Here is a 25,973-nt window from a genome sequence, read left to right as displayed (position 1 = left end):
GAGACAGAAATGAAAGGAAAGACACTTGTGTTCCTCTCACCTGCGAATAATTGATACCTGCCACTTTGCTAGCATCCCCTAGGATGGAGATGGGAAACGTCTTGTGGTATAATGGGGACACTGCACAGAGATGTTTTTTGAGCCCAAAGGAGAGAAGGGAGAATGAAATGTAGGTGAGCCTCAATTTCCATTTACAACTGGCGTTTCATAGCTGATTTAGACTTCATTTGGCCTTGTCTGGTCATCCTTACCTTCAAACAGGAATAACGAATAAACAGACAAATGGTCAGTGAAGTGTTCCACTATGGATTGCTAAAAACTGAGTACAGTACAAATCTAAGAATGGTCTAGGGATTTTTGGGATTGAACTCCCTGTATGATACATTGTGTTTGCTTTCAGGAACAATGGTTCAGTTTGAGCTTTTTCTTATACTGGATTTACACTAAATTCCCAGTGGTCATGGCAGCCCAATTTTTGGCCACTCTGGACAAAACGGGGTGATCGTGTGACACCATGGGGGGACAAGATGGGTAAACGTGACGAGACGTGATTGCTGTGCATTACCAGTGAGATTTTTTTGGTGGGGCAGTCAAGATGCGAATGAGAAACCTTGTGGGGTGAATCCAACTAAATGATAAGGTGTATCAAATACTGGAGGGGGTCCATAGTGGGATGACAAGCATATGTATTCAATGGTATTTCACGGTCCTTTCAAGTGACGCATTTTGTCCCATTTTTCCCTGTTTTATCACAGCATGCAAGGGTGTATCATAACCGTCAGATCACATTCAATCATGTCACCTATTTGTGGCCCCTGAAATGTTGTGATGCTTTTAAAGATCAGATGAGAGCAGTCTAGCGTTAGATCAACCAGCTCATTCATTGTGTATATGCAGCTGCACGTGTAAAAGGTTGCTGGTTGCCGTGTGGCAGGCCTGCCCTAATTGAAAAATGTTTACCTTCACTTGATTAAATAAATACAGCAATGTTGAGACCAGATCTGGCCTGCGAGCCTCGTATTTGGCACTTGTTAACTAAAGCCTTACCTGAGTACCTACACCAACATCATAAAACAAAAATATTATATATATAATACAACAAATAAAACATAAAACAACATAAGATACATCGAATGTATCTGACACAAAACAGTACATAACATCCATTCATTTTCCATACGGCTTATTCTCACTTGGGTCGCAAGCATGCTGGAGCCTCTCTCAGCTGACTCTGGGTGAGAGGCGGGGTACACCGTGAATTGTTTGTCAGCCAGTCGCAGGGCACATAGAGACAAATGACTATTCACATTCACATTCTCACCTATTGGTAATCTAAAGTCTTCAGTCTCCATGATTTTGCAATGTATGGAGGAAACCGGAGTACCCAGAGAAAACCCAGGCATCTACGAGGAGAACATGCAAACTCCAAAAACCCAGGTCCTAAAAGCAAGCAAATGTTAAATTAGACAGCTTCTCTGTTGTAATTTTGAAATCCTTCCAGCCCATAGTGAAACGTCCTTTGTTGATTGACCACCTCGTAATGCTTTCAACAACTGGTGAGGCACTGCAATAAGTTTGGGTTGCAATATTAAGCCATTCTAAATTGGGTTACTAGAATGTTTTGTAGCAAGGTAGCAGGACTGCAGTGCTGCCCCATTATTTTTAAGGTGGGAAATATGTCACTAAGAAACCAGGGATAAAATTGTGTATTTTGTATCTGTATTTTAATTTCATGTTATTTTCCATCCATCCATCCATTAATGTTTACTTCTTGTACAGATTAGGGTTGCGGGTGAACTGGGCCAATTCTGGCTACATCTGAGCAGGAGATGAAGTCCACCCGAGAGCCTATCGCAGCCCAAATATTGACAAAGAACTATTCACGTACATGTACACCAGTGGATTATTTAAAGTCTTCACCAGAATATGGGAGGACGTCAGAGAAACGAAAGAATTTTGCATAACTGTCAGCCTTCGATTGATTCTGCATTGAGAGGTTCTTGAGACTCTGGCAACACCAGCAGTTTCCAATGCCTGCTGGTTGCCCAACAGTGACTACCTAACAGTTGTGCTCTTTATACCGTTACCTGATAGAGACTTTGAAAATGGAATGATGGATGTCTTCATTCCTTTCGCAAGGCATTATGAAGGAAGAACGTTTAACTTAAATCATGTATGCATAATAAACCTTGTCCCTTCTCTTTATTTTTTTTAAATTAAATTACATTTTTGCACATTAGCTCTCACTTGTTCATTCAGATCGTGGATCTTATAAGGGCTTACACACATGGGCCATTTTTTGTTTTATTGCAGACTTTGGTGTGATTCCCCCACCCTCTCCAATGGTCACCTTGGTCAGCACTCACAGTGCTCTATAGTATTCTGGCCTCACTATACAATGTATTACCAACAGTTTGGATTATTTGTATTCTGATTTACAGTATTTATACTGTAAAGTATTAAATCTCATTGTTAATTCCCTAAGGGGCGACTGCACATTTATTTGTGTGTCAGCATAATTAATTAGTTGTTTTGTACTTAACAGGGATCAGAGCAGTTGTAATAGCCAGACAAACACGACTTCAGGTGTCATGTGTGTCCAAAACAATGCATGCAACATAATAAATAAATGAATAAGACAAGCAGTCAGATGCCTCCCCTAACATTAGCTTGAACAATAACAACCTCATCACTATACCACACAGTCTCTCTGCATTGATAGTTCTGACTGTTATCATGTATCAACAATGCTATTTTGTGGACACAGACATTTTCTTTCTCTTGAGCAGGTTCAAGTCATTCATATTTACTCTGGGATAATTTAGCATTCATAAATTTGTCCACTGAGTTCCCAAACAGTGTTTAGTTTTTAAGGGCACAGTTCATGTTTATTGCCTCTTATTAAGACAAAGTTTCAATTTTTTCAGCCTTATTTTAAATTTTGTAGAAGTACTTGGACTGTGTGGTGGTTGTAAAAAGGGCATGCATTGTCATTTCTTCAAGTACTGTGTTGCATTATTTATCAGCAAACCTAGAAACCTATTTTCATTTTTTTATTTAAGAAGAGGAGTATTTGAAGTAGGTGTTATAGTTTATATCATGAGTAATATAATTTAATATGTAAGCATTTGTATCTATGTTGTAGTGGAACAATCACTTTTTTTATCACACCATTTGCATATTTTCACCACAGGGTTTCCATATTGGATAATGGTAATCTTCGCATATGGAACGTAACCAAATCAGATGCTGGACCGTACACGTGCATGGCAAGGAATCAGTTTGGTGTGGCCAGTAGCACAGGAAGTGTCACTGTCAAAGGTAATTTCATTTTGCTTTTCCTCTTTACCAGAGCAAGAGTATTTGGAGTTCCTAAACCATATCCAGTGGTGCTTTTGGATATTTGCATACAAATGACCCAACAGGAGTTGTTTTTTTTTTTGTTTTTGTTTTTTTTTAGATATAATCTGTCATCCAGATTTGTTTGAGGTTTGTGCGCTGTCATTGCAATGACCTCAAGTCAAATCATGTTTTTTTTTTTCACTACAAGCAGCAGTTTTTCAGATGAAGGATTCTTCAAAACAGGGATTTCAAGTTCATTTCCACTCACAACTAAAATTCATTCAAATTAAACAAAAAAAATTGTTTTGAAAGAACCAGTAAACTATGCCTTAAACGCTCCTAGCTTTATGCTAACACATAATAAACAGTCATATGCAGGCTAAAGAATACCATAGCGTCAGCGCTGTGGCGTTATAACACATTAAGTAATAGACATTTGAACACAAAATGTGCAGCAAAACATGTAGACAGAAAAGAGAGATATTTTTCATGAGCAAGGCATAGGACCCAAATGCATGACTCTGAGACAGTGGCATGATGTTGACGGTGGTTTTATTCTAGGCAGAGGTCATACATAGGTAAGCAGTCCCAAAAGGCAAAGGCAAATGTGGCAAAAGGCAAGGTCCAAAAACATGAAAACGATTTCAGCTAACTACTCGACTTAACTATGGTGGCATAGGAATGCTGGTCATGACAACAAGGCTAATAGACAACAAGAAGCTCGTATACTCACACAGACTAATGCAGTCTCATGCAACAAACTGACAGCTAACAATACAGCACACAAGGCTTAAATACAGCTTGTGCGCCTACATCATAAAATCACGTGACTTTTGTTTACCTCGACATATTGCCAGTCAAGTTAAGCATTGCTCAATGCTAGGTCGGTTGGACAACTGTCACGACCCATCGATGCAGGAGAGGACCCAAATACAGGACTCCGGAGATGCATAGGCAGTTTGGGAAAAGCGTTTATTGTTTTCAAGGTCGGGGATCAGGTAGACAGTCAACTGGAGCTGCGGTAACCAGGACATCAGACGTAGAAGGTAGGTGAGCAGAAAAGCAGGGATCGGTACACCGGAGATCAGTCAGAGAGAGCAGCAGTCTCAAGGGCGTCAAGCTTACAGGGTTAGTCGGGAGACAGGCGGAGGTCGGTACACAAGGGTTCAGGATCAGGAAACGAGGAAGTGCGGGTATGAGTCCTATATATAGTGGGGTTAATTATCAGCAATGCGGGGCAGGTCTGCACCTCCTCATCAACGCAGCTGTGCTGCACAGACAGGGCTGGACCGGTCGAACCATGACAGTACCCCCCCCTCCTTTGAGGCGCGGATCCCAGATGTGCCTAAACAAAAGAAACACAAACACACCCAAAAAAATAACATGTCCAGGGGCGGGTGGAAGGGGATGCGGCGGAGGGCACCCCTCCAACCCCAGTCTGTCTGGTGGCCGTCCAGGCCACCAATAGCAAGGCATCCGGCTGGGCAGGTCAGGAGGTCGACCCGGACGCTAAGCACCAGGGTCCCCACGGGGTGATTCAAGTAGACGTCCTCGACGAGCAACCCAACGGCGAAGAAGGAACCAGACGGAAGCATGCGACTGTCACAAGGGAGGCTAGGTTGTGAGGCGGCCAGGGAGCCGTCAGTGCTGAGGCTTCATCGTGAGGCGGCCAGGGGACGGTCGCCACTGAGGCTTCATCGTGAGGCGGCCAGGGGACGGTCGCCACTGAGGCTTCATCGTGAGGCGGCCGGGATCAATAGGTGTGATGGTGCAGCGAATCTGTTGCCACCAGCGACGTGAGCTAGGTTCAGAAAGGGGTCAATGGATACCGTGGCATGAGAATGGGTCAGAAGTGCATCTGTTGAAACCGCGATGTGGGCGTGGCGAGGCGGCAGATCTGTTTCCACTGCAATATGTCATAACCAGAACACGAGGACGCACCCAAATGCACGACTTGGTGGACAGGAAGGCAGTTGGAGGAAAGTCTTTATTCGTTCTGATGTCGAAAGCCGGGGAGTCAGTCAGAGCAAGCAGTAGAAACAGGAGCGACAGGTTTATGGGGTTGGTCAGGAAACAGGCGGAGGTCGGTACACGGGGATTCGGCATCAGGAATGCGGAAGTGCGGGAACGAAGCATGGGTGGCAACGATCTGGCAAAGACAGACTGTCCGCTGGGTCCTATGTATACTAGGGTTAATTACTGCAGATGAGGCGCAGGTGTGCGCCTCACAATCATTGCAGGTGTGCGGGGACCCGCACAGCCAGGGCTGGGCCTGCAGGACCATGACAGTACCCTTCCCCTTAACGGGTGGCTCCAGAAGGCCCAGGGGCTTCAGGATGGGATGCATGGAAGTCTCTGATGAGGCTGGGGTCAACAATGAAGCGGGACGGAATCCAGGAACACTCCTCTGGGCCATACCCCTTCCAATCCACCAGGTACTGAACCCCCCTCCCTCTACAACGAGATGACAGTCGGCGTACCGTGTACACTGGGTCTCTGGCGATCATGCAGGGGGGCGGGGGGCTTGATCGGAGGGACTAGTGGTGACGGACAAGCTGGAGGGAGCCTGCTTACATGGAACGTGGGGTGGACCCTCATCGATCTGGGGAGTTTCAGCGAGACATCGACAATGATTTTACCTGGACCTGAACAGCCAGGGCTGGACCGGTAGGACCATGACAACGACACAGAAATATGTCTTGTAGCACGACGTCTAGAGTCATATCCAATCACGTAAGACATTTAGAAGGTGAAAATAAACGACTGTACGTGGAAAAATTAGATCAACTCAGCATAGAGGACCCGTATTTAATGCTGAAGTCGATGTTTTCGCCAATAAGAAATTGGACTGTTAATTCGCTGCTGCTTGTCCACTCGGGGGCCACCTCTGTCCTGTACGTCACTTCCTGCTTCTTCTCAAAAACAAATCCCTCGAGAGGATTTTCATGGCGGGAGTTACTAAAAGCTGTATACGTCAAAATCATGTTTTTGTGGTGAAAAAAATGCATGGGCCCATATTGGCTGACGTTTTTTTCATTAATAACTAAAAATCCTCCATGTTTAGATGACAATACGATTTGAAAAAGAGAAAATGCTGACAAGACTCCGGGTTTAAGTTAATGTTAGTGTTCTCAGCTCCAGATTCTCCCCCAAAATATTCAGCGTACTAAAATTACACTTTTGAAAGGGAAAACATAAGCAAAGCAAACCAAAGCAAATTTAGTTGTATAGTGCATATTTCATATACAAAGTAATGCAATGTGCTTTACATTATTAAAACGATTTGAATACAAAGAGATAAAACATTTAAAATGGGAATAAAACAATAAAAATGACAAAAAAATACCCATCCATCCTTTATCCAAGCCATTTATCCTCACAAGTGTCACAGGAAAGCTGAAGCCTGTCTCAGCCAGCTTCGAGCGAAAGGTGGACTACACTCTGAACTGGTCGCCAGTCAGTCGCAGGGCAACAACAAAATATATAGATAAAAAAAAAGAAAAAGAAAAGTACGGTATAATTAAGCAGCATACAGTGCAAGAAATATCATAAAAAAATAGAATTACTCTCAAAAGCATGAGAAAAAAGAAGAGTTTTCAATCGGGTTTTAAAAACATTCACACTTGGGGCTGACATCGCCTTTGTTGGCAACTTATTCCATTTCTGTACAACTGGCCTAGTATGCAAATTCAGGCATCTTGAGGCACTTTTGCAACTAAATCTGAATGGCAATTATTTTCTGAAACAGTGTTTGTATGCTGAACTTTTAAAAACTACAAGGAAACAACATTTTTAAGTTTTTAATAGATAATTCTTGTGTTGAACCAAGTCATAGAGAGCAGAGCTGCTGTAACAATTGGAGCAGAGTCACCTCGCCATATGTTTTAAGAGATGCTGAAATCACTTGGCACCCTCTCGTACCGCCTCTGGTGTCATCAGAGAATACTCTGTGTGGAAAAAGACCTCATGTTGGTAGAGCATCTGCAGTGGGGATTGCATTGCTGCTCTGGTACTGTGACTTATTATGCTTCATTAAAAATGAATGTGAACTGGGTCTTAAGTGGTATGCAGTGGGTGCCTTTCTTTTCTTTTTCCACATGGGATAGTACCACCACATCTAGTTTTTAGGGGACTTGCGAACATATTTAGTGAACTATACATTTATTCATGAAGAATGCCTAATTCATTGTGATAGTTTTTTTCTGCATTTACCTTCATTGTGAGACTTATTTGTCAATTTTATTGGATGCCTGATATTTATATAGATGAAAATAAGTATTTGAACACCCTGCAATTTTGCAATTTCTCCCACTTTAAAATCATGACAGGGTCTGAGATATTCATCTTAGGTGGATGTCCACTATGAGAGACATAATCTAGAAAAAAAAATACAAAAATCACAATTAATGATTTTTTAAAATAATTTATTTGTATTTTACTGCTGCAAATAAGTATTTGAATACCAGTGAAAATCAATGTTAATATTTAGTACAGTAGCCTTTGTTTGGAATTACTGAGGTCAAAATGTATCCTGCAGTTTTTCACCAGGTTTGCACACACTGCAGCAGGGATTTTGGCCCATTTCTCCATTCAGATCTTCTCTAGATCAGCCAGGTCTATGGGATGTCACTGAGAAATAGAGTTTGAGCTCCCTCCAAAGATTTTCTGTTGGGTTCAAGTCTGGAGACTGACAAAGCCACTCCAGAGTCTTGATATTCTTCCTATGGAGCCACTCCTTGGTTTTCCTGGCTGGGTGCTTCAGGACATTGTCATGTTGAAAGACGCAGCCACAATCCATCTTCAATGCTCTGACTGAGGGAAAGAGGTTGTTCCTCAAAATCTCACAATACACGGCCGCGGTCATCCTCTCCTTAATACAGTGCCGTCGTCTTGTCCCATGTGCAGAAAAAACATCCCAAAGCATGATATTTACACCCCAATGCTTCATAGTAGGGATGGTGTTTTTTGGATGGTATTCCTGATTCCTTCTCCTCCAAACACATCAAGTGGAATTAAAACCAAAAAAGTTCTATTTTTGTGTCATCTGACCCCATAACTTTCTGCCATTACTCGTCTAGATCATCCAAATCAGGGGTGTCCAGATTTTTTTACCTCAAGATCTACTTCTCAAGCATTCAGCCTCTCGCGGTCGACGATGGGGTGGTGGGGTTTTTTGAATGACCAATGATGAAATAGAATGACCAAGGATGATCTACCCATTACAAAAATGTAAAACATATTTATTTTAAAATATATTAAGGATTCTTTATGTGTAAATGTATGTTTGTGTGCCTTGCATAACCACAGGAGCCAATATTACACAACATAATTAACTTTAAACATTTTTTGTAACTATTTGAGTTCACATTGAAAAAGCACACCTAGGCTGTGTCATTCACATCAGTGGATTTGTCCAACTTCAGTGAGAAACACTCAGAATCTCTGATGTCCTTCCACAGATCAGCCATGGCTTCACAATGCCATGTAACTGTACTCCTTTACAGCTGCAGAGATTTTATTGAAGATAATATTTCCGCCTTATTTTTAAAAGATCGGCACAGCGATTCAGCTATGTCTTTTACCATCTCTCCGTCTTGGAAGGACTTCTTGTGATTAACGATAATGTGATGAACCCGGGACTTTCGCTGTTGAACTATATTGTGTGAAAAGTGACTGCTGTGCAGCCATTTGGGATTTTAGTTTGTTCCCTTTTCTCATTCTCAGCTTGCCTTTCGGCGGAATGCCGGTGTCGTTTTTTCCATAAACAGTTTGAAATTGCCACTCCACATTTCACTACACTTGCAGATCAGGCAAACGCACTTCAAAAATTACATTGTTTAAAAGTTGTCCGCCTCCCATTCCATATGACAGTGATACATTTTGTCTTCTTAACTGCAGCATCCGTACTCATGTTTGTTAAAATTTCTTAAGCGAGAGCTTAAAGTAGGGGGACCTCACTGACAGTGTGTTTTCCAGTACAGTTGTTGTTTGCACATGCACGGTGAGCTAAAGTTAACAAAAATACGGCTGATTTCTTCTTTTTTTTTTCCTCGGCACGCTGAAACTGCGATCGCGATCGACGCATTGAGCATCCCTGATTGAAATGGTCATAGACAAACTTAAGACAAGGCCTGGACATAAACTGATTTAAGCAGGGGAACCTTCCATGCTATTCATGATTTGAAACCCTGTCATCTTAGTGCATTACCTACAGTGTTGCCAGCTCTCTTCAGGTCATCGACCAGCTCCTACCATGTAATTCCAGGATGATTCTTCATCTATCTTAAGCTCATTAATACACCAGGAGGTGAGATCTTGCCCCAGTCTGAGGGAGATTGACAACCATGTTTGGTTTCTTACATTTTCTAATTGCTCCAACAGTTGATCTTCTTTCACCAAGCAGCTTGGCAATTGCCTCGTCGCCCTTTCCATCCTCATGGCGGTCTACAATTTTGTCTCTAGTATCTTTGGACAGCTCTTTGGTCTTAGCCATGTTAGTGGTTGGAGTCTTGCTCATTGTGTGGGGTGGACAGGTGTCTTTATGGAGCTAATGATCTCATACAGATGCTTCTAATTTAGAATAAAAAGTGGCGTTTAGGTTGACTTTTTAGATGCGGGCTAAAAGGTCTTTGAGGGCCAATTTTTTTGCTAATTGACAGGTGGTCAAATACTTATTTGAAGCACTAATATACAAACACATTATTAAGAAATCATCCATTGTGATTTCCTGATTTTTTTCTCTTTAGATTATGTCCCTCACAGTGGACATGCACCGAAAATTAAACTTTCAGACCCATCCATGATTTCAGAGAGGGAGAACATGCAAAATCAGCAGGTGTTCAAATGCTTATATTCCTCAGTGTATATATGCTGGCTTGACAGTAATAAATGTAAAATATGAGCAGAGATCATGTCATCCATGCGCAAAGTTTCGGACATCTCACTCAACATCCAAGTGGGAGCCATATTGCCTGGAACGTCATCAGTAGATGTCACATTGGGACATTTGCCATTGAAAACACATAGTGGCAGAGGCTCTGGGAGAGGAACAACAGAGATTTTCGGATTTTTCCGACGCCCCTTCTGACCCGGAAACTCTATTCGAAGAAGAGAACATCTCACAATCGAGTGAAGTGACCGGGACAATAGTATCCTATCGTTTCATATCCTATCACTTCTAACTGACAACAGACTCCCCGACAGTATGTATGACAGTATGCCACAACCGACGAGAATGGCATAAAGCGGCCCGGCCCGGCCGCGACGAGCCAACCCACCCTAGAGCGTTGTCATCGCTCACTGAAAGAAGGATTACGCCCCCCCCAAACTAATTTTTTTTTTAATCGCTCTCAAGTGGTACATAAAAGAATCACTGAATGAAATTAAATGAAAACAAATATTTGAAACAAGAAATACAATCAGGCATATTAGTACAGTAAAATACTTTAAACTTTTCATATAAAGTACAGTAAAAGAAGAGGAAAGAGAGAAGTAGTAAAGTACTTATTTCTCAAGTGGAATACATTTTTTCAGTACATTTCGGTTGAATATAGCTTAGGTAAAATATATGTCGTTTTTAGGAGCCAAACCTCAGCCTCTGTTTCTTTTCAACTCTGTTTTAATGTCAGCCATGGTGGTACTTGGAGAGCTACATCTATTTTGGCATGTTATTCGATGTAAAATTTTTGACAAACTATAGACGAACTATAGAAAGTGAAGCAATAATTGTTGGAACAGTTGTTTTCACTGGAACCACTACACCGGCTTCTCTCTACTGTATAACATTTGTTTCTCGTAAGATGAATATATCTGTGAAATATTTTGCAATTGTCAGGGGCGTGGTCATGCCACTGCCTCGCGCATGTCGGATCCTGGCGGCAGCCCCTGACTTGCGCCCTGTTGGTGTTAAATATGTCATGTGTTTAAACTTTGTGTGCCCTGTCTTAGTTTGCCTGTTCGTTCCATGAGTATACGGGCTTCCTGTGTTGAGTGTATTTGCCTCTAGGCTATGTCCCAGGGTTATTGTCCCTTGTTCATCTATTTCTTGTTCCATGTTTATTCATAGCAATCGGACCTTGGCTTGTTTTTTTGGGCCTTGCCTTTTGTCTCGTGTTTTTGTACTGTTGCCTTTTTGGACTGCTTACTAGTGGAATGACCTCGGACTTGTATTAAACCTCTATCTAAACCACATCCTTGCCTTGGCGTCTTGCATTTGGGTCCTACCCCTTGTCCCTGCCTGTGATAACAATATGTCTTCAAGAGAGCATATGCCTATTGCCTTAATTGTACTAACCATTCATTACTTTTGGATTTTTATGAAAAATTAATTAATTGCAAAAACATCAATAGTTGCATTCAAGCCAATCATATATAATAAATACTGAATAAATATTTTTGCAAAAACATCACACCTCCCATTATTACATTTGGAGAATACTCTGATGCATCCCGGTCATCAAACATTACTGAAATCAAGATGTTTTCTTTTCTCTGTTGAATTCTAAAACAGATTTAATAAATTATGAATGCTAGTAAGTCAACAGTCATGAATGTGGAAGAGGGCTTTGAGTGCACATTTCATCTGATTTTTGACGATCTTTCGCTCTTCCCCTTTATTGGGACCTCTCGTACAAAAATTAAACCAGTGTAGGATTGAAGAAAAGCTAAAATTGGTCCAGAGGCTATGGTGCAGTGTTTCAAAGAAATCATAATCAATTCCTTCTCTATATATCTCTGTCAATTATAATCATCAACGATGATGCTATTGTGTTGTTGCTTCTACCCTTGGACAGTTATGGGGTATGTTAAAACCTGCTGCTCACTGCAGGTTCAGGTTGATGTCTGCATGTGTGATTTGCCAAACAAGCTGCAAGGAATGGAGCCTTCTCAGCATAAATAGACAATGCAGTTATGTACTTTGCTTTATCAGGTAGTCAGTGCTTATTTGACACCCACTTGCTCCTTTTCCATCATGATATGTATGTTGCACATGCAGTTTTCTAATGCTGATGTACACATTTTCCCCAATATGATTCTGTGCCTTTCTGTCACATTTGAAATCATCTAATAAATGAGACAGGGTAATTTACATGCATTATTTGAGTGAGAATTTGACACTGATTTAGTGGGGGATAAATGTATGTTTTGGGAGCAGCCCTAATGGGAGATGGCTGTTATATTCCAATTGACTTTGGTAATATGAATGCAGAAAAATAGCTGTCGGAAAGCATTCTGAATATCCTGGCATAAATGAGTCACCTAGAAAGCAGCTTTGGAGGACCAGTCACAATAAATGAGCCTTGTTAATGTCCACATTATGACAACACTGGGGGGGTTATTACCAAATTAATTGCATTTTATTAGATGCACTTGCTGAATTTAGATTTAACCAGGCCTGAGCCATTGGAGTTACAGTGTAATGGTCAGTGAAATTCTGAGTCATACAAAATTCACCTCTTTTACACTTGTATAGCCTGAAAGTAATATTTATTTCATAAAATATCCTTGCAACTCTTGCTTTAGAAGAAACCTACAGCAGAATATTTTGAAGTCACTTATTATGTTGGTATCCTCATGGCTCAGTGGAGAGCATTATCAACTAAAGCCATTAAGATGGTCAAGGGTGATGATGAAATGCTTTTGTTTTCAATGTTTTTAGGCTTCATCAAAAACATGAAAATATGTAATGCTTGTTTTAACTTGATTTAGTGTTTCGCTATCTTTTTTCTCTATCATGAAGCTGAAAATCGTATCATACTTTAAAAGCAATTATTGCTTAAATTGCTTATACAGTGGCTGAACTACTTAATATTTACCAAATGACCATTATTCTCACTAAATATATTTCCAAAGGTGCTATTCACATGAAAATTTGACAAGATGTTGCAAACAACCCAGGTACTCCAGATAAATAAAGAAATTAGAACAAATGAGATCAGAAATTAAGTTGTGTATAATAATGTGAAGTGACACAGGGGAAAAGTATTGAACACACCAACTGTTTTTTTTTAATACTTTGCACAAAAGTCTTTGTTTCCAATGATAGTTTCAAGATGCCTCTTGTATGGAGAAAACACATACACTGCTCTGGTATAATGTTGGCGAATTCAACATTCAGAAGCTTGAATGTGCCTGGAACCAATGGGATTGTTATGTTTTGCAACAATTAGTTTGCAATGGGCACAGTGATGCAACTGGTTGGAGCGTTGGCCTCACAGTTCTGAGGTCCGGTTAGGTCCCGGTCCCGCCTTTGTGGAGTTTGCATGCTCTCCCCGTGCCTGCGTGGCTTTTTTCTGGGTACTCCGGTTTCCTCCCAAATCCAAAAAATATGCATTCATTGGAGACTCTAAATTGACCTTAGGTGAAATTGTGAGTGCGATTGTTGTCTGTCTCTATGTACCCTGCACCTGGCTGACAATCAGTTCAGAGTGCACCCTGCCTCCTGGCAGATGATAGCTGGGATAGGCTCCAGCATTTTCACCACGCTTGTGACAATAAGTGGCTCAGAAAATGGATTCATGCATATTTTACAATGGGACACGATGGACAACAGATCAGAACACCCGGCTCACATTTCTGAGAATGGGAATTTAAATCCCACCTCCACCTCTGTGGACGTTGCACGTCCATCACGTGCCTGCATGGGTTTTCTTCACATACTCTGGGTTCCTCCCACATCTCTTTAACATGTGTGGTCGGTTGATAGAAGACTCAAAATTGCCATTATGTGTAAATGTGACTGGTTTTTTTTTTCTACTTTATGTGCCCTGCAATTGGTTGCCGATCCATTCAGGGTGTACCTTGCCTCTCCCCCAAAAGTCTGCTGGGTGAAGCTCCAGTACCCCTGTAACCCTAGTGAAGATAAGTGACACAGGAAATGGATGGATGGATGGATGGATGGATGGATGGATGGATGGATGGATGGATGGATGGATGGATGGATGGATGGATTGTTTGTTCTTAGGACAGCTTTCTGCTCTTAACCATGATGAGATCTTTATTGACTCACACCCTGGCAATAATTGTAGGCCATAACTAACAAGGGACTGGATTGCTGTTTGATTAGTGATGTGTTCAATACTTTTCCCCTGTTTTATTTCGCATTTTTACACACAATTTAATTCATTGTATTATTTGTTCTAGTTTCATTGTATGTATGGATTACTTGGGTTGTTCCCAACATATGTTGAAAATGTCAGGTCAATATAGCAGGTTTGGAAGTAGATTTAGTGAGAAAAATTGTGATCTGTTAAATATTTGCTTAAGCCATTATATACACACCTGTATCGTCATTCCATCCATCCATTCACAATAAAGTTCGTCCGGTTCAAGGCTGGAGCCTATCCCAATTGACTTTGCGCAAAAGGAAGACTACACTCTGAACTGGGTCAATCACAGGCTACATACATATATAGTTTTGTCCATATTTTATGTCACTGCTCCACTATTTATTTATTTTTATATATGCCTGTATTCCTTACAATATGGATAATTTTCAGAAGTAAATTATTTTTGTGAACTCTTTGCTTACAAATTGCAATTGAAACTGATTTTGTTGAAAAAAAAGTTTGTGTCATGTCTGTCCGTGCCTTTTCCATTGTTTCTCTGTGCCAAATCTCATATTGTTCCCAGTTTTGGTTTGTTTAATGTTTTCTGTTACTTTGTTTACTGGTTGTTGAACTTTATTTAGTTTGCAGTTTCTGGACATTAAATATCATTTTCTGAGCTATCTGGACTCCTTTCTTGACTACCTTCTTTCCCGCAATTGGTTTGTCCTTATTTTTGTCTCTCCTTCGTCACTTAGGGTTAGGGTTAGGCAGTTGGTATCAAAAAGCAACTCATATATACGTAAATGTCCTGCTAACATTCAATTCATAACCCTTTCCAATTTCTAATGCATCAATCCCTCATGCTCATAATGCAATGTGAATTTACCATGAAAACGAACTGCATTTTTGTCTGGAATCAATTAGTACAGAGAAAGAGGGTGGATGAAATGCTACAGTTTCAAACAAACTGTGGCATCTGGTTAAAACGTACCATCTCCCATTGGTCGACAATAATAGAAGCGGCTTGATCCAGGAAGCATTCTTTGAGTCTGACTCCTATATTTCAAACTGTGCACTGCTCGGCCAAGTCTTCTTGGAATTTTTGACCAACCAGTGTAGATGGGAGGTGGCACAAACTGAAAGATCTTCACTGGATGAGGTATTTTGTTATGGTTTGATGAAACCATGGTTGAACTGTTTGTGCATAATACCAAAAGGTATGTTTCGTGCCAAGGCAGCACTCTTCATTATGAAAAGAACAGCATTCCAATAAGAAGCATGGTGGTGCAAACAACATGTTTGGGACTTCTTCAACTGGAACAGGTTCCTTAACTAACGACAAAATTACGAAGAGCTCTAAATAACTGTTACTGTTCACTCAAATCATCGGGCTTCTCCTAGAAAGCAGAAAAGTGTGCATAAAAGACAAGACGTGTAATTTTTTTAAAATTAGTCAATTGTTTATTTATTAACTCTATAATTCAGTTTGCTGAATTCATCAGAATTAATGAGTGAAAGTTACATGTGGCTTTGATGGTTTTCCATGAGGATCTGGCATAGGGACTGGGTGTTCAGGGTCCCAGAGCTGATCCGTTCACATAGTGAAAGATCAACACACTCTTTTACACAAATGATTGTTGAACCTGGACTGGTTGCTGGAGAGATGCTTAATGGTTTCCTGAGTACCACAGAGGTGCCCTTGAACAAGACACCAAGCCAGCCAGTTGTTCCATTTGATTTCATCAATATGACTCTCGCTCACCTGTGTCAAGGAAATTTTCCTAGAAGGATGGACTATTTATAGTATATTGCATCAGTACATTCAAGATGTCAGGAAATAGGTCAAATGGACAAGAGCTTTAATGGTATTTTGGTTAATTATGCTACAGTACAATTTGCAACCAAGCATAGTATGGTTTCATGCCTAAAATGGCTACCACAGATGAATTATTTGCCTCAAGAATGCTTGTGGAAAAATACAGAGGTTTGAAGGAGCTAAATTGTGCTTTTGTGGATCTAGAGATAGCCTATGACAGAGCACCAAGAGAGGAAATGTGGTACTGCATGTGCAAGTCTGGTGTGGCAGAGAAATATGTTAAAATAGTACAGGACATGTATGATGGCAGCAGAACAGTGGTGAGGTGTGACATAGGTTTGACAGAGGAATTCAAGGTGGAGGCGGGACTCCATCGGGCATCAGCTCTAAGCCCCTTCCAGTTTGCTGTGGTTATGGATAGGCTGACAGATGAGGTTAGACTGGAATGCCCTTGGACCATGATGTTCGCAGATGACATTGTGATTTGCAGTGAAAGCAGGGAGCAGGTGGAGGAACAGTTAGAAAGATGGAGGCATGCACTGGAAAGGAGAGGAATGAAGATTAGTCGAAGTAAAACATAATATATGTACATGAATGGGGAGGATGTAGGGGGGAACGGTGAGGCTCCAGGGAGAAGAGATATCAATGGTGGACGACTTCAAATACTTGCGGCCAACAATCCAGAGCAATGGAGAGTGTGGTAAGGAAGTGAAGAAACAGGTCCAACCAGGTTGGAACAGTTGGAGGAAGGTGTCTGATGTATTATATTGTGACAGAAGAGACTCTGCTCGGATGAAGGGGAAAGTTTATAAAACAGTGGTGAGACCAGCCATGATGTATGGATTACAGATGGTGGCACTGAAGAGACAACAGGAAGCAGAAGTGGAAGTGGCGGAAATGAAGCTATTGAGGTTCTCCCTAGGGGTGAACAGGTTGGATAAAGTCAGAAAACAGGTTGATGAATGTTGTTAGGGAAGACATGAGGGCTGTTGTTGTTCGAGAGAAAGATGCAGGAGGTGGGCTTATATGAAAAAAGATGACATGCTGTGGTGACCCCTACAAGGACAAGAGACGAGAGGAAAAGAAGACGCTACAGTAGAATGAATGCTGTGGCGTTTTACAGGTGATAAAAAATGCGCAGGGGTACTTCTAATTGAGAGACTGGCGTAATCCAAATACGAGGAGTCACTCAAATAGTGTCAGTGTCTGTAATTAACCCAGTTTACCACGCAGGTTACTGGCCTTTCATTTGTAGAGACTTTGGACAACAAAGCATTATACATGGCAGAAATCAATCAAAATATGCTTAAAATCTCACTCTGTGACCATCTAACCAACCTAATTTTCCATATATTCTGTCAGAAATGATGACAGAGGAGTGTAATAAGGGAACCCATTGCCCTCATCTGTCACAGTAAATCCCCGGAGCTGCTTATAGAGATCAGGCTACGCAAACTGTGAGGAGAGCAGTTCATGTGAGAGAAGAAGATGCAACAACCCCACTGGAGAGATAAAAAAGCAAATAAAGCTTTATAGCACGTTACCGAGTTGTGGTAGGGGAGTTATTCCTGACACTAAATGTGTCCCTGCAGATTCTTCCTGAGGGTTTTGTTTTGTTTCTACGCTGTCACTTTGTGGTCTGGTTTCCTAATATACTTTGTATATATAACACAGGTACACACATGCACACACACAGGCATTGTATGAAAAATATTGGAAAGGCAAGGTCAATTCCTTTGTTTTTGTTGTATATTTGAAAAGATTTGGAAATGTGTTTTGGGTCAATGTCTTGTAGCATGTTGAAGCTTCTTCCAATTAGTTTGGATGCATTTTTCAGTAAATTGCCCGACAAAATTGATTTTTATACTTCAGTATTGATTCTGCTGCTACCGTCATAAGTTGCATCATCTATAAAGCAGAAGCCATGCCACAACATTACCTACACTATGCTTCACAGATGCACTTCTGTGTTTTGGATCATAAGCAAATTCTGTCTTCTCTCCATACTCTAACTGTCTCTCGCTATGCTTTGGACATTCCATCACTTTGGTAGAAGTTAATCTTGACCTCATCAGTCCATTAAAAACTGTTACAAAACATTTGTGACTCATCTCTGTACTTCCAAAATGGCCTGTATATTTCTTCTCTTGAAATCTTTGAACACTTGATTTTGATACCATTACCACTACCCTTTGGAGTTTGGCAGTGATGTCAGACTTGTGTTTGGGTGTTTCTTCATAGCTCTCAGATGGTTTCTGCCATCAACTGCTGTTAAAACCCTTGGCGGACCTGTTCAATACCTGTTGCTCAGTATACCAGTAACATCATTTTTTTCAGTACATTACATATTGTTTTATTGGCTATGCCCAACATTTGTGCAATAGTTCTGATTGATTTTACCTCTTCTCTCACCTTCTCCAATAGACAGTTCTCTGGTCTTGATGGGTTTTTTTTGCCTCAAATTCATCTGTCATCAGAAAACAAAAAAAACAAAGGGATTGATGTTGCCGTTCCAATAGTTTTGTAGAAACTATATACATATTGTGCGTGCATGAACACATACAGACACACTTAATTTTATATATAATACAAAGATGACACACATCATGCATCTGGGCATGTGATGGGATCGACTCTGGTCCAAAAACATTATAAAATAAAAATTATAAAATATAAATTATAAATGATAATAATAATATGTAATAATAATTATATTCTATATATTATTATAATATAATTATAAATTATTGTAAACATATTATTGAGATCTGCCAAAGCTTTATTCTTGTTTTCGTACCAACAGCTTTAACATCTTACAGTTCAACACTGGTCAACACTTTTCTCTTACAAACCACATTTTTACAGTGACATTGAAAATAGTAATTCATTAAATGGAATCTAAGTATGTAGTGTATTTGTCTGAGCCTTTGGATTCAGTGGTGATGATGGCTATGCTTTTCCTGGACTTTCTAATCTATACCTTTCCAAGTATCATTTGATAATCATAGTTGGGTTTTATGTGCAATGAGTTGTTATGTAGAGTAATCCCAGCACCACCACCCCAAAGAGGCAGAAGGTTGTTGTTTATTTGATGAACAAAGCACTCTAATCTGACCTCTATTACGTCCTTCAATCTCCCCCTGTGCCACATATGCCTAAATGCAGATATGGAACAGTTGCCTTATTCCCTAGTGATGCCTCTGTGTTGCACTGCAGGTTTCAGAAGAGACCAGCAACTGCTCAAAGAAATATTCACTGGTGCTTACTGTTTTTCTTATAGTGCGCTTTGGGAATATCTTGAGGAGTTCCAGGCTAAAGGCTGAGTTGAAAGTGACTCATTCTGACTACTTAGAATGCAGGAGAGACATGTCTCAAACTCCCAGCAGACAGAACCCCAGGCTAGAACAAATACTAGCTATTGTAGCTTTGTAAGCTACTTACTATGCTATGTGCTCAGTCCCTTATGTCTCTTTTATTAAATGTCTGATAAATTCCTATAGATGATAGAAAGCATAGCATAGAAAAAAACAGCTTGTTTCTGTCATAAATAATATTCATTACCTATCAAAGTAGACTCTTCAATGTAACGGCTATGTTGTTATTATTTATTCCAGAGTCCACTATCATCACCACTCCACCTGCAACCCTGGACGTTACTGTGGGTGAGAGTGTGGTTCTACCTTGTCAAGTGAGCCACGATCCCTCATTGGAGCTCATGTTCACCTGGTTCTTCAATGAGCAGCTCATCCACTTTGGCAGCCATGGTGGATTTTTTGAGAAAGTCGGCGGTGTAAGTTTAGATGGGACGTTTTATAATTGCAACAAAATGTATTGAGCCTCAACTGTGATTCTGAGCATTGTGATGAATGGTAACTGACACCATGACACAATACTAAAAAAGTAATCATTTGTGTTCTAGACCAATTTAAATTTGTCAACTTGGCTGGCAAACAGCCAAGTTTGCTGGTAGTAATTGTAGTCAATGGAGCAGGAAAATGTCTTGCAGTAACACAAATTACTGTAATGTATGATGTAATTCATGCCAACATCCAAACAACTCTGTCTTCCCGACATTCAGTTATTATTATACAATATGTTTATTGAATACATTTGCAATATTAACAGCCATCTATTCAACTCTCCACACACTCTACATGTCACTTAAGCATGCAGTTAAACTTCGCTTTATTTATGTAGACAGACAGGCTTTCCCACCTTTCATAGCATCAGCCTTTTGGAAACAATATACAGTGCACAAGATCCGTAGGGAAACCTTTGCCCAGCATACCTGTAGATGATGAGGACAGGCAGAGGGACATCATTGCACCCAGTTGATCAGTTTTTCTTCACAGTTATTGTCCGTACACTTTTGTGGTCATCACTTTTATCAGATCTTCAAATTCATTTCGCCAGATGCAAACATGTGATCAAACATCAGCTCAACAGTCCGCTCCTTACAGCCCCCATTTGAGTACGCATGTTTGTGCAATTATTACTCATCCACATAAACATGAGCTGAAACGTTTTGGAGTCAAATTCTATCACAGAATTTTTCATTCAGATTCATTGACACATTCTATATACAGTATGTAAAAACTCAAAAGTAATGGCAATATTCCACTCACACTGTCTACTTAATAGCGATACAGGTACGCTGGATAAAATAGAAGTACTAATTGCAATTCTATTGATTGTAATTCTATTCTTTCCAAATACCAGTATTAGAATTACAGACATCCATCCTACATTATTTTTTTTCCTTTTAATCATACAATTTCCATTTTTATGGCACAACAAAAAAATCTCTGTATGTGAAATGGGTTCTCTTTTTTATTTTACCATAGCTAGTGATGCAAAACTAAAATGTACTTTATTACATTTATTAAATCATAAAAATATAGATTAATAGCTGGAAGAAGTGGATTTAACAGCCGTTGAGAGTCACAAATGTATGTTTGTATACCACTGCATACAACTTGGCCACTGGCTTCGCTTTGTTATCCACAAGTACATTATGAATATAGTTACTGATAAAAATTGTTATAAAACACAATGTTTAGTTTAGGCAGCACGACTCGTTAGCACATCTGTCTCAAAAAATTGAGGACTGGGGTTCAAATGCCATCCTTACCTGGGTGGAGTTCGTATGTTCTTCCCATGCCTGCGTAGATTTTCTCCAGCTACTCCCACTCCCCAAAAACATGCTTTAATTGAAGACTTTAAATTGCTCGTAGGTGTGAATGTAAGTATGAATTGTTATTTGTTTGTATGTGCCCAGTGTTTGGGTGGCGGCCAGTTAGGGGCCCAAAGATACAGTGAAGAAAATAAGTATTTGAACACCCTTCTATATTGCAAGTTCTGCCATTTAGAAATCATGGAGAGGTCTGAAATTTTCATCGTAGGTGCATGTCCACTATGAGAGAGATAATCTACAAAGAAAAATCCAGAAATTACAATGTATGATTTTTTAACAATTTATTTGTGTGAGACAGCTGCAAATAAGTTTTTGAACACCTGTCTATAAGCAAGAATTTTGACCCTCAAAGACCTGTTAGTCCGCCTTAAAAAGTCCACCTCCACTCCATGTATTATCCTGAATTAGATGCACCTGTGTGAGGTCGTTAGCCGCATAAAGACACCTGTCCACCCCATACAATCAATATGAATCGAACTTGTAACATGGCCAAGACCAAAGAGTTGTCCAAAGACACTAGAGACAAAATCATATAACTCCACATGGCTGGAACTGGCTACGGAGAAATTGCCAAGCAGCTTAGTGAAAAAAGGTCCACTGTGGAGCAATCATTAGAAAATAGAAGAAGCCAAACATGATGGTCAATCTAAATCGGGGTGGAGCTCCATGCAAGATATCACATTGTTGGGGTCTCAACGATACTTAGAAAGGTGAGGAATCAGCCCAGGACTACACGACAGGACTTGGTCAATGGCCTGAAAAGAGTCGCGACCACCGTTTCCAAGTTTCCAAGTTGACTGTTGGTAATACACTAAGACATCATGGTTTGAAATCACGCATGGTACGGAAGGTTTCCCTGCTTAAACCAGCACATGTCAAAGCCCGGCTTAAATTTGACAATGACCACTTGGATGATACAGAGAAGTCATGAGAGAAAGTTTTGTGGTCAGATGAGAACATTTTGGTCATAATTCCAGCAACTGTGTCTGGAGGAAGACGAATGATGAGCTCCATCCCAAGAACACCATCCCTACTGTGAAGCATGGGGGTGGTAGCATTATGCTTTGGGGGTGATTTTCTGCACATGGGGCACGGAAGGTTCCCCTGCTTAAACTAGCACATGTCAAGGCCCGTCTTGAGTTTGCCAATGATCATTTGGATGATACAGACGAGTAATAGGAGAATGTTTTGTGGTCAGATGAGACCAAAACGGAAAACGATAACCCGTATTGGTTATAAAACGGATATGTATGATGGGTATTGAACTATTGACAGTATCCCATGCGCATTTTATTTACCGCGCAGGTTTCAGCGGCTGTATTATACTCTGTCTGGGTAGATATTAGATATCTGGGTAGGGATTGGGAGTCAGGGAGATGGTTTAGTTGGACTTAGCAGAGCACACAGTAAATTTGTTTGTATGGCACATGTCATATGCAAGGTAACTTAATGTGCTTTACATTATTAAAAGCATTTGAATACGAATACAAAAAATATTTCAAACAGAATTAAAGAAAATGATTAGAAATTTAAAAAGTACAATTAAAACAGCATACAATGCAAGAAATATAATTAAAAAGTGAAAAAACTCTCAGGAGCATGAGAAAATAAGAGTTTTCAACCTGGATTTAAAAACATTCACACTTGGGTCTGCTGTCACCTTCGTTGGCAACTTCTTCCATTTGTGTGAGGCATAAAAGCTAAATTTCTACTTTACCATGTCTACTTAGGACTCTGAGCTCCACTATTTGACCTGAATCTGTGGATCTCAGAGTCTTACTGGGATGCATTCCATCAGCATTTTTTTTTCATGCATTCAGGACCTAAACCATTTAGTGATTTATAGACCAGTATCAGAACTTTAAAATATTTTCTGAAGTTGACAAGAAGCCAGTGTTGAGACTTTGGAATTGGTGTTATATGCTCTGGCCTATTTGTTCTGGTCAGAACCCGAACTGCTGCATTCTGAATGAGCTGAAGCTATTTAATGCTCTTTTTAGGGAGTCCAGTCAGAAGAACATTATAATAGTCAAGTTTACCTGAGAAAGAAGCATCTATGACCTGTTCCTGGTCTGCTTGACACATGCAAGCCTTCAGTCTAGATGTGTTCTTCAGATGTAAAAGACAGTTTGTTTTTTATTCATTTGATATGACTGTTGAAAGTCAGGTCAAAATCTATCAGAATCGGAATCATATTTAATGGCCAAGTATATAACACAACAAATTTGTCTCTGGCAGTCAGTGCCGCCCTAGTATGACATTCATGTTGAGTACAGCCACTAGCTATTAGCAACTCTGCATTAGTTTGGAAAAGATTACAATCACTAACAAGCTACAAGCAATCAACATTCCCCCATGCGGAGAACAATAAAGGACTGGCTGACGACTTGAATATCTTGTACTACATGCTTGAAAAGGACACTGTTACACCCCACACCCACCAAGCCGCCCCAACAACAACCACCATCATACCTCTAACTCCCCATTCTGCATTGACCATTTACGAACAGTGCGTGAAACTTGTCTTTAAGCTCGATTCATCCATCCATTTTCTGAGTCGCTTATCCTCATGAGGGTTGTGGGAGTGGTGGAGCCTATCCCAGCTGTCATTGGGCAGGTTAACTCGTCTATGCTTTTATCTCACGTACACTTGACTATTGTAATAGTCTTCTGTCTGGACTCCCCAAAAAGAGCATTAAACTGCAGCAGCTAGTTCAGAATGCTGCATTTCGCGTTCCGACCAGAAAAAAAAGGTCAAAGCATAGAACTCCAGTACTAAAGTTTTCACACTGGCTTCCAGTCAGCTTTAGAATTGATTCTAAAGTTATGTCTATAAATCACTAAATGGTTTAGGTCCCGAATACATGAAAAATTAATTGCTAATGGAATACAAAGGCTCTGGCATCGACTATCTCGGGTAACGTAAGGGAGTGCAAAGTACTAAGCAAACATGGTGAAGCAGCATTTAGCTATTATGCTGCACAAAATGGAATAGGTTGCCAACAGAGGAGACGTCAGCCTCAAGTGTGAATGTTTTCAAATCCAGGGTAAAAATTTATTTCTCCTCATGCTTTTTAGACTACTTCAACTTTTCAATTTCTTGCATTGTAAACTCTTAATTGTAATTTAATTTTAAAATGTTTTTATTTCTTTGCATTTTAACTTTTTAATCATGTAAAACACATTGAGTTACCTTGTGTATGAATTGTGCTATACAAATAAACTTGCTTTGCTTTGCTTGAAACAATGAATGATCAACAAAGCAGCAGACCAGGACAGTGAGCCACTCACCTGCTTGAAAGTCTGCACAGACTAGCTTGCTCCAGTTTTCACACACATCTTCTATAGATCTTTGGAACTCTGTGAAGTCCCATCCTGCATTAAACGCTTCACCATCATCCCAGTCCTGAAGAAATCTGCAATTTCAGGACTAAATAACTACAGGCCAGTTGTCCTGACATCTGTGGTCATGAAGTCCTTTGAACGCCTTGGCTGGTGCACGTCAAGATCATCACAGGGCCCCTTCAGTTTGCCTATCAAACAAAGAGGTCTGTTGATAATGCCATCATCATGGGAAAGCACTTCATCTGGCACAGGAACCTACTCCAGGATCCTGTTCATGGACTGCGTTCAACACCATCATCCCCAAAGTCCTCTCCTCCAAGCTTTTCCAACTCACCATGTCACCTGCCATCTGCCAGTGTATTTACATGTTCATGATGGGCATGACACAGCAGTGAGGCTGGGGAACACCACCACATCCACACGTACCATCAGCACTGGGGCCCTATTCCTCTCTCTCTCTCTTTGAACAACTACATCAACACACCTGACTGTAAAATTCCTGAATTTTCCACAAGAAAGCAGAGTTATTGGCCTCAAAGACAGTGACATGTCTGCATATGAACAGGAAGTGGAGCGGCTGGAGCTTTGGTGAGGACAACACAACCTGGAGTCAAACACGCTCAATATTAGAGGATTGTGGATGTCAGGAAACACCCTGCACCACAGCTCCCCATCACACTGTCCAACAGCCCTGAGTCAACCAACAAGACCTTCAAATCACTTCTCAGCCATGTCCACGGTTTTGTAAGATTAAGCTGGTGATTTAACATTTGTGGAAGATACAAGCATGAGCTTTCTAATAATTGGTGTTTAAAGACTTTTCCTCAGCAAGTGATAACATCCCCTCTTTCCATGTGTGACTTACTGTGAAAGTGCAACAAATGTGCGTATGTAGGCAGGTCCAGCCCAAAATGAAACCTCCCCACGGCCTACAGTCCTATTAGCCCGCTGCGGGTTCTCCTGTGTCATATCATGACTAAACGTTTCAAATTTCACATTACCGGGAACTGGCATTTATTCATTCATTCTTTCATTGTCCCTCCTGCTTACCCTAGCTAGGGTCGCAGGCGGGGTAGATCCAAAAGTGGTTGGCAGTGAATTTTAGGGTACATATAAACGAGTAACCATTTGCGCACACATTCACAACAATGGGCAATTAAGAGTCTATAGTCAAAATTTTCTTAAATACAAAATGTATTGCATGTAAACCGACAAAAACAGGACACCA

At 40.5% G+C, this 25,973-nt stretch overlaps 1 protein-coding gene across 2 annotated transcripts in view; it reads left to right on the top strand.

The window, feature by feature from the left end:
• Positions 1–25,973, top strand: part of LOC133507602 (contactin-4-like) — a 242,846-nt gene that overhangs the window by 194,345 nt on the left and 22,528 nt on the right. For both annotated transcript variants that reach the window (XM_061832828.1, XM_061832829.1), the window contains 2 exons: positions 3,194–3,321; positions 19,821–19,996. In XM_061832828.1, the coding sequence (XP_061688812.1) occupies positions 3,194–3,321; positions 19,821–19,996 (304 nt within the window). The remainder of the gene's footprint in view (positions 1–3,193; positions 3,322–19,820; positions 19,997–25,973) is intronic.

Source organism: Syngnathoides biaculeatus, chromosome 10, assembly GCF_019802595.1.
Source record: "Syngnathoides biaculeatus isolate LvHL_M chromosome 10, ASM1980259v1, whole genome shotgun sequence".
Classification (NCBI taxonomy): Eukaryota; Metazoa; Chordata; class Actinopteri; order Syngnathiformes; family Syngnathidae; genus Syngnathoides; species Syngnathoides biaculeatus.
This window is presented reverse-complemented; position numbering and strand designations above follow the sequence as displayed.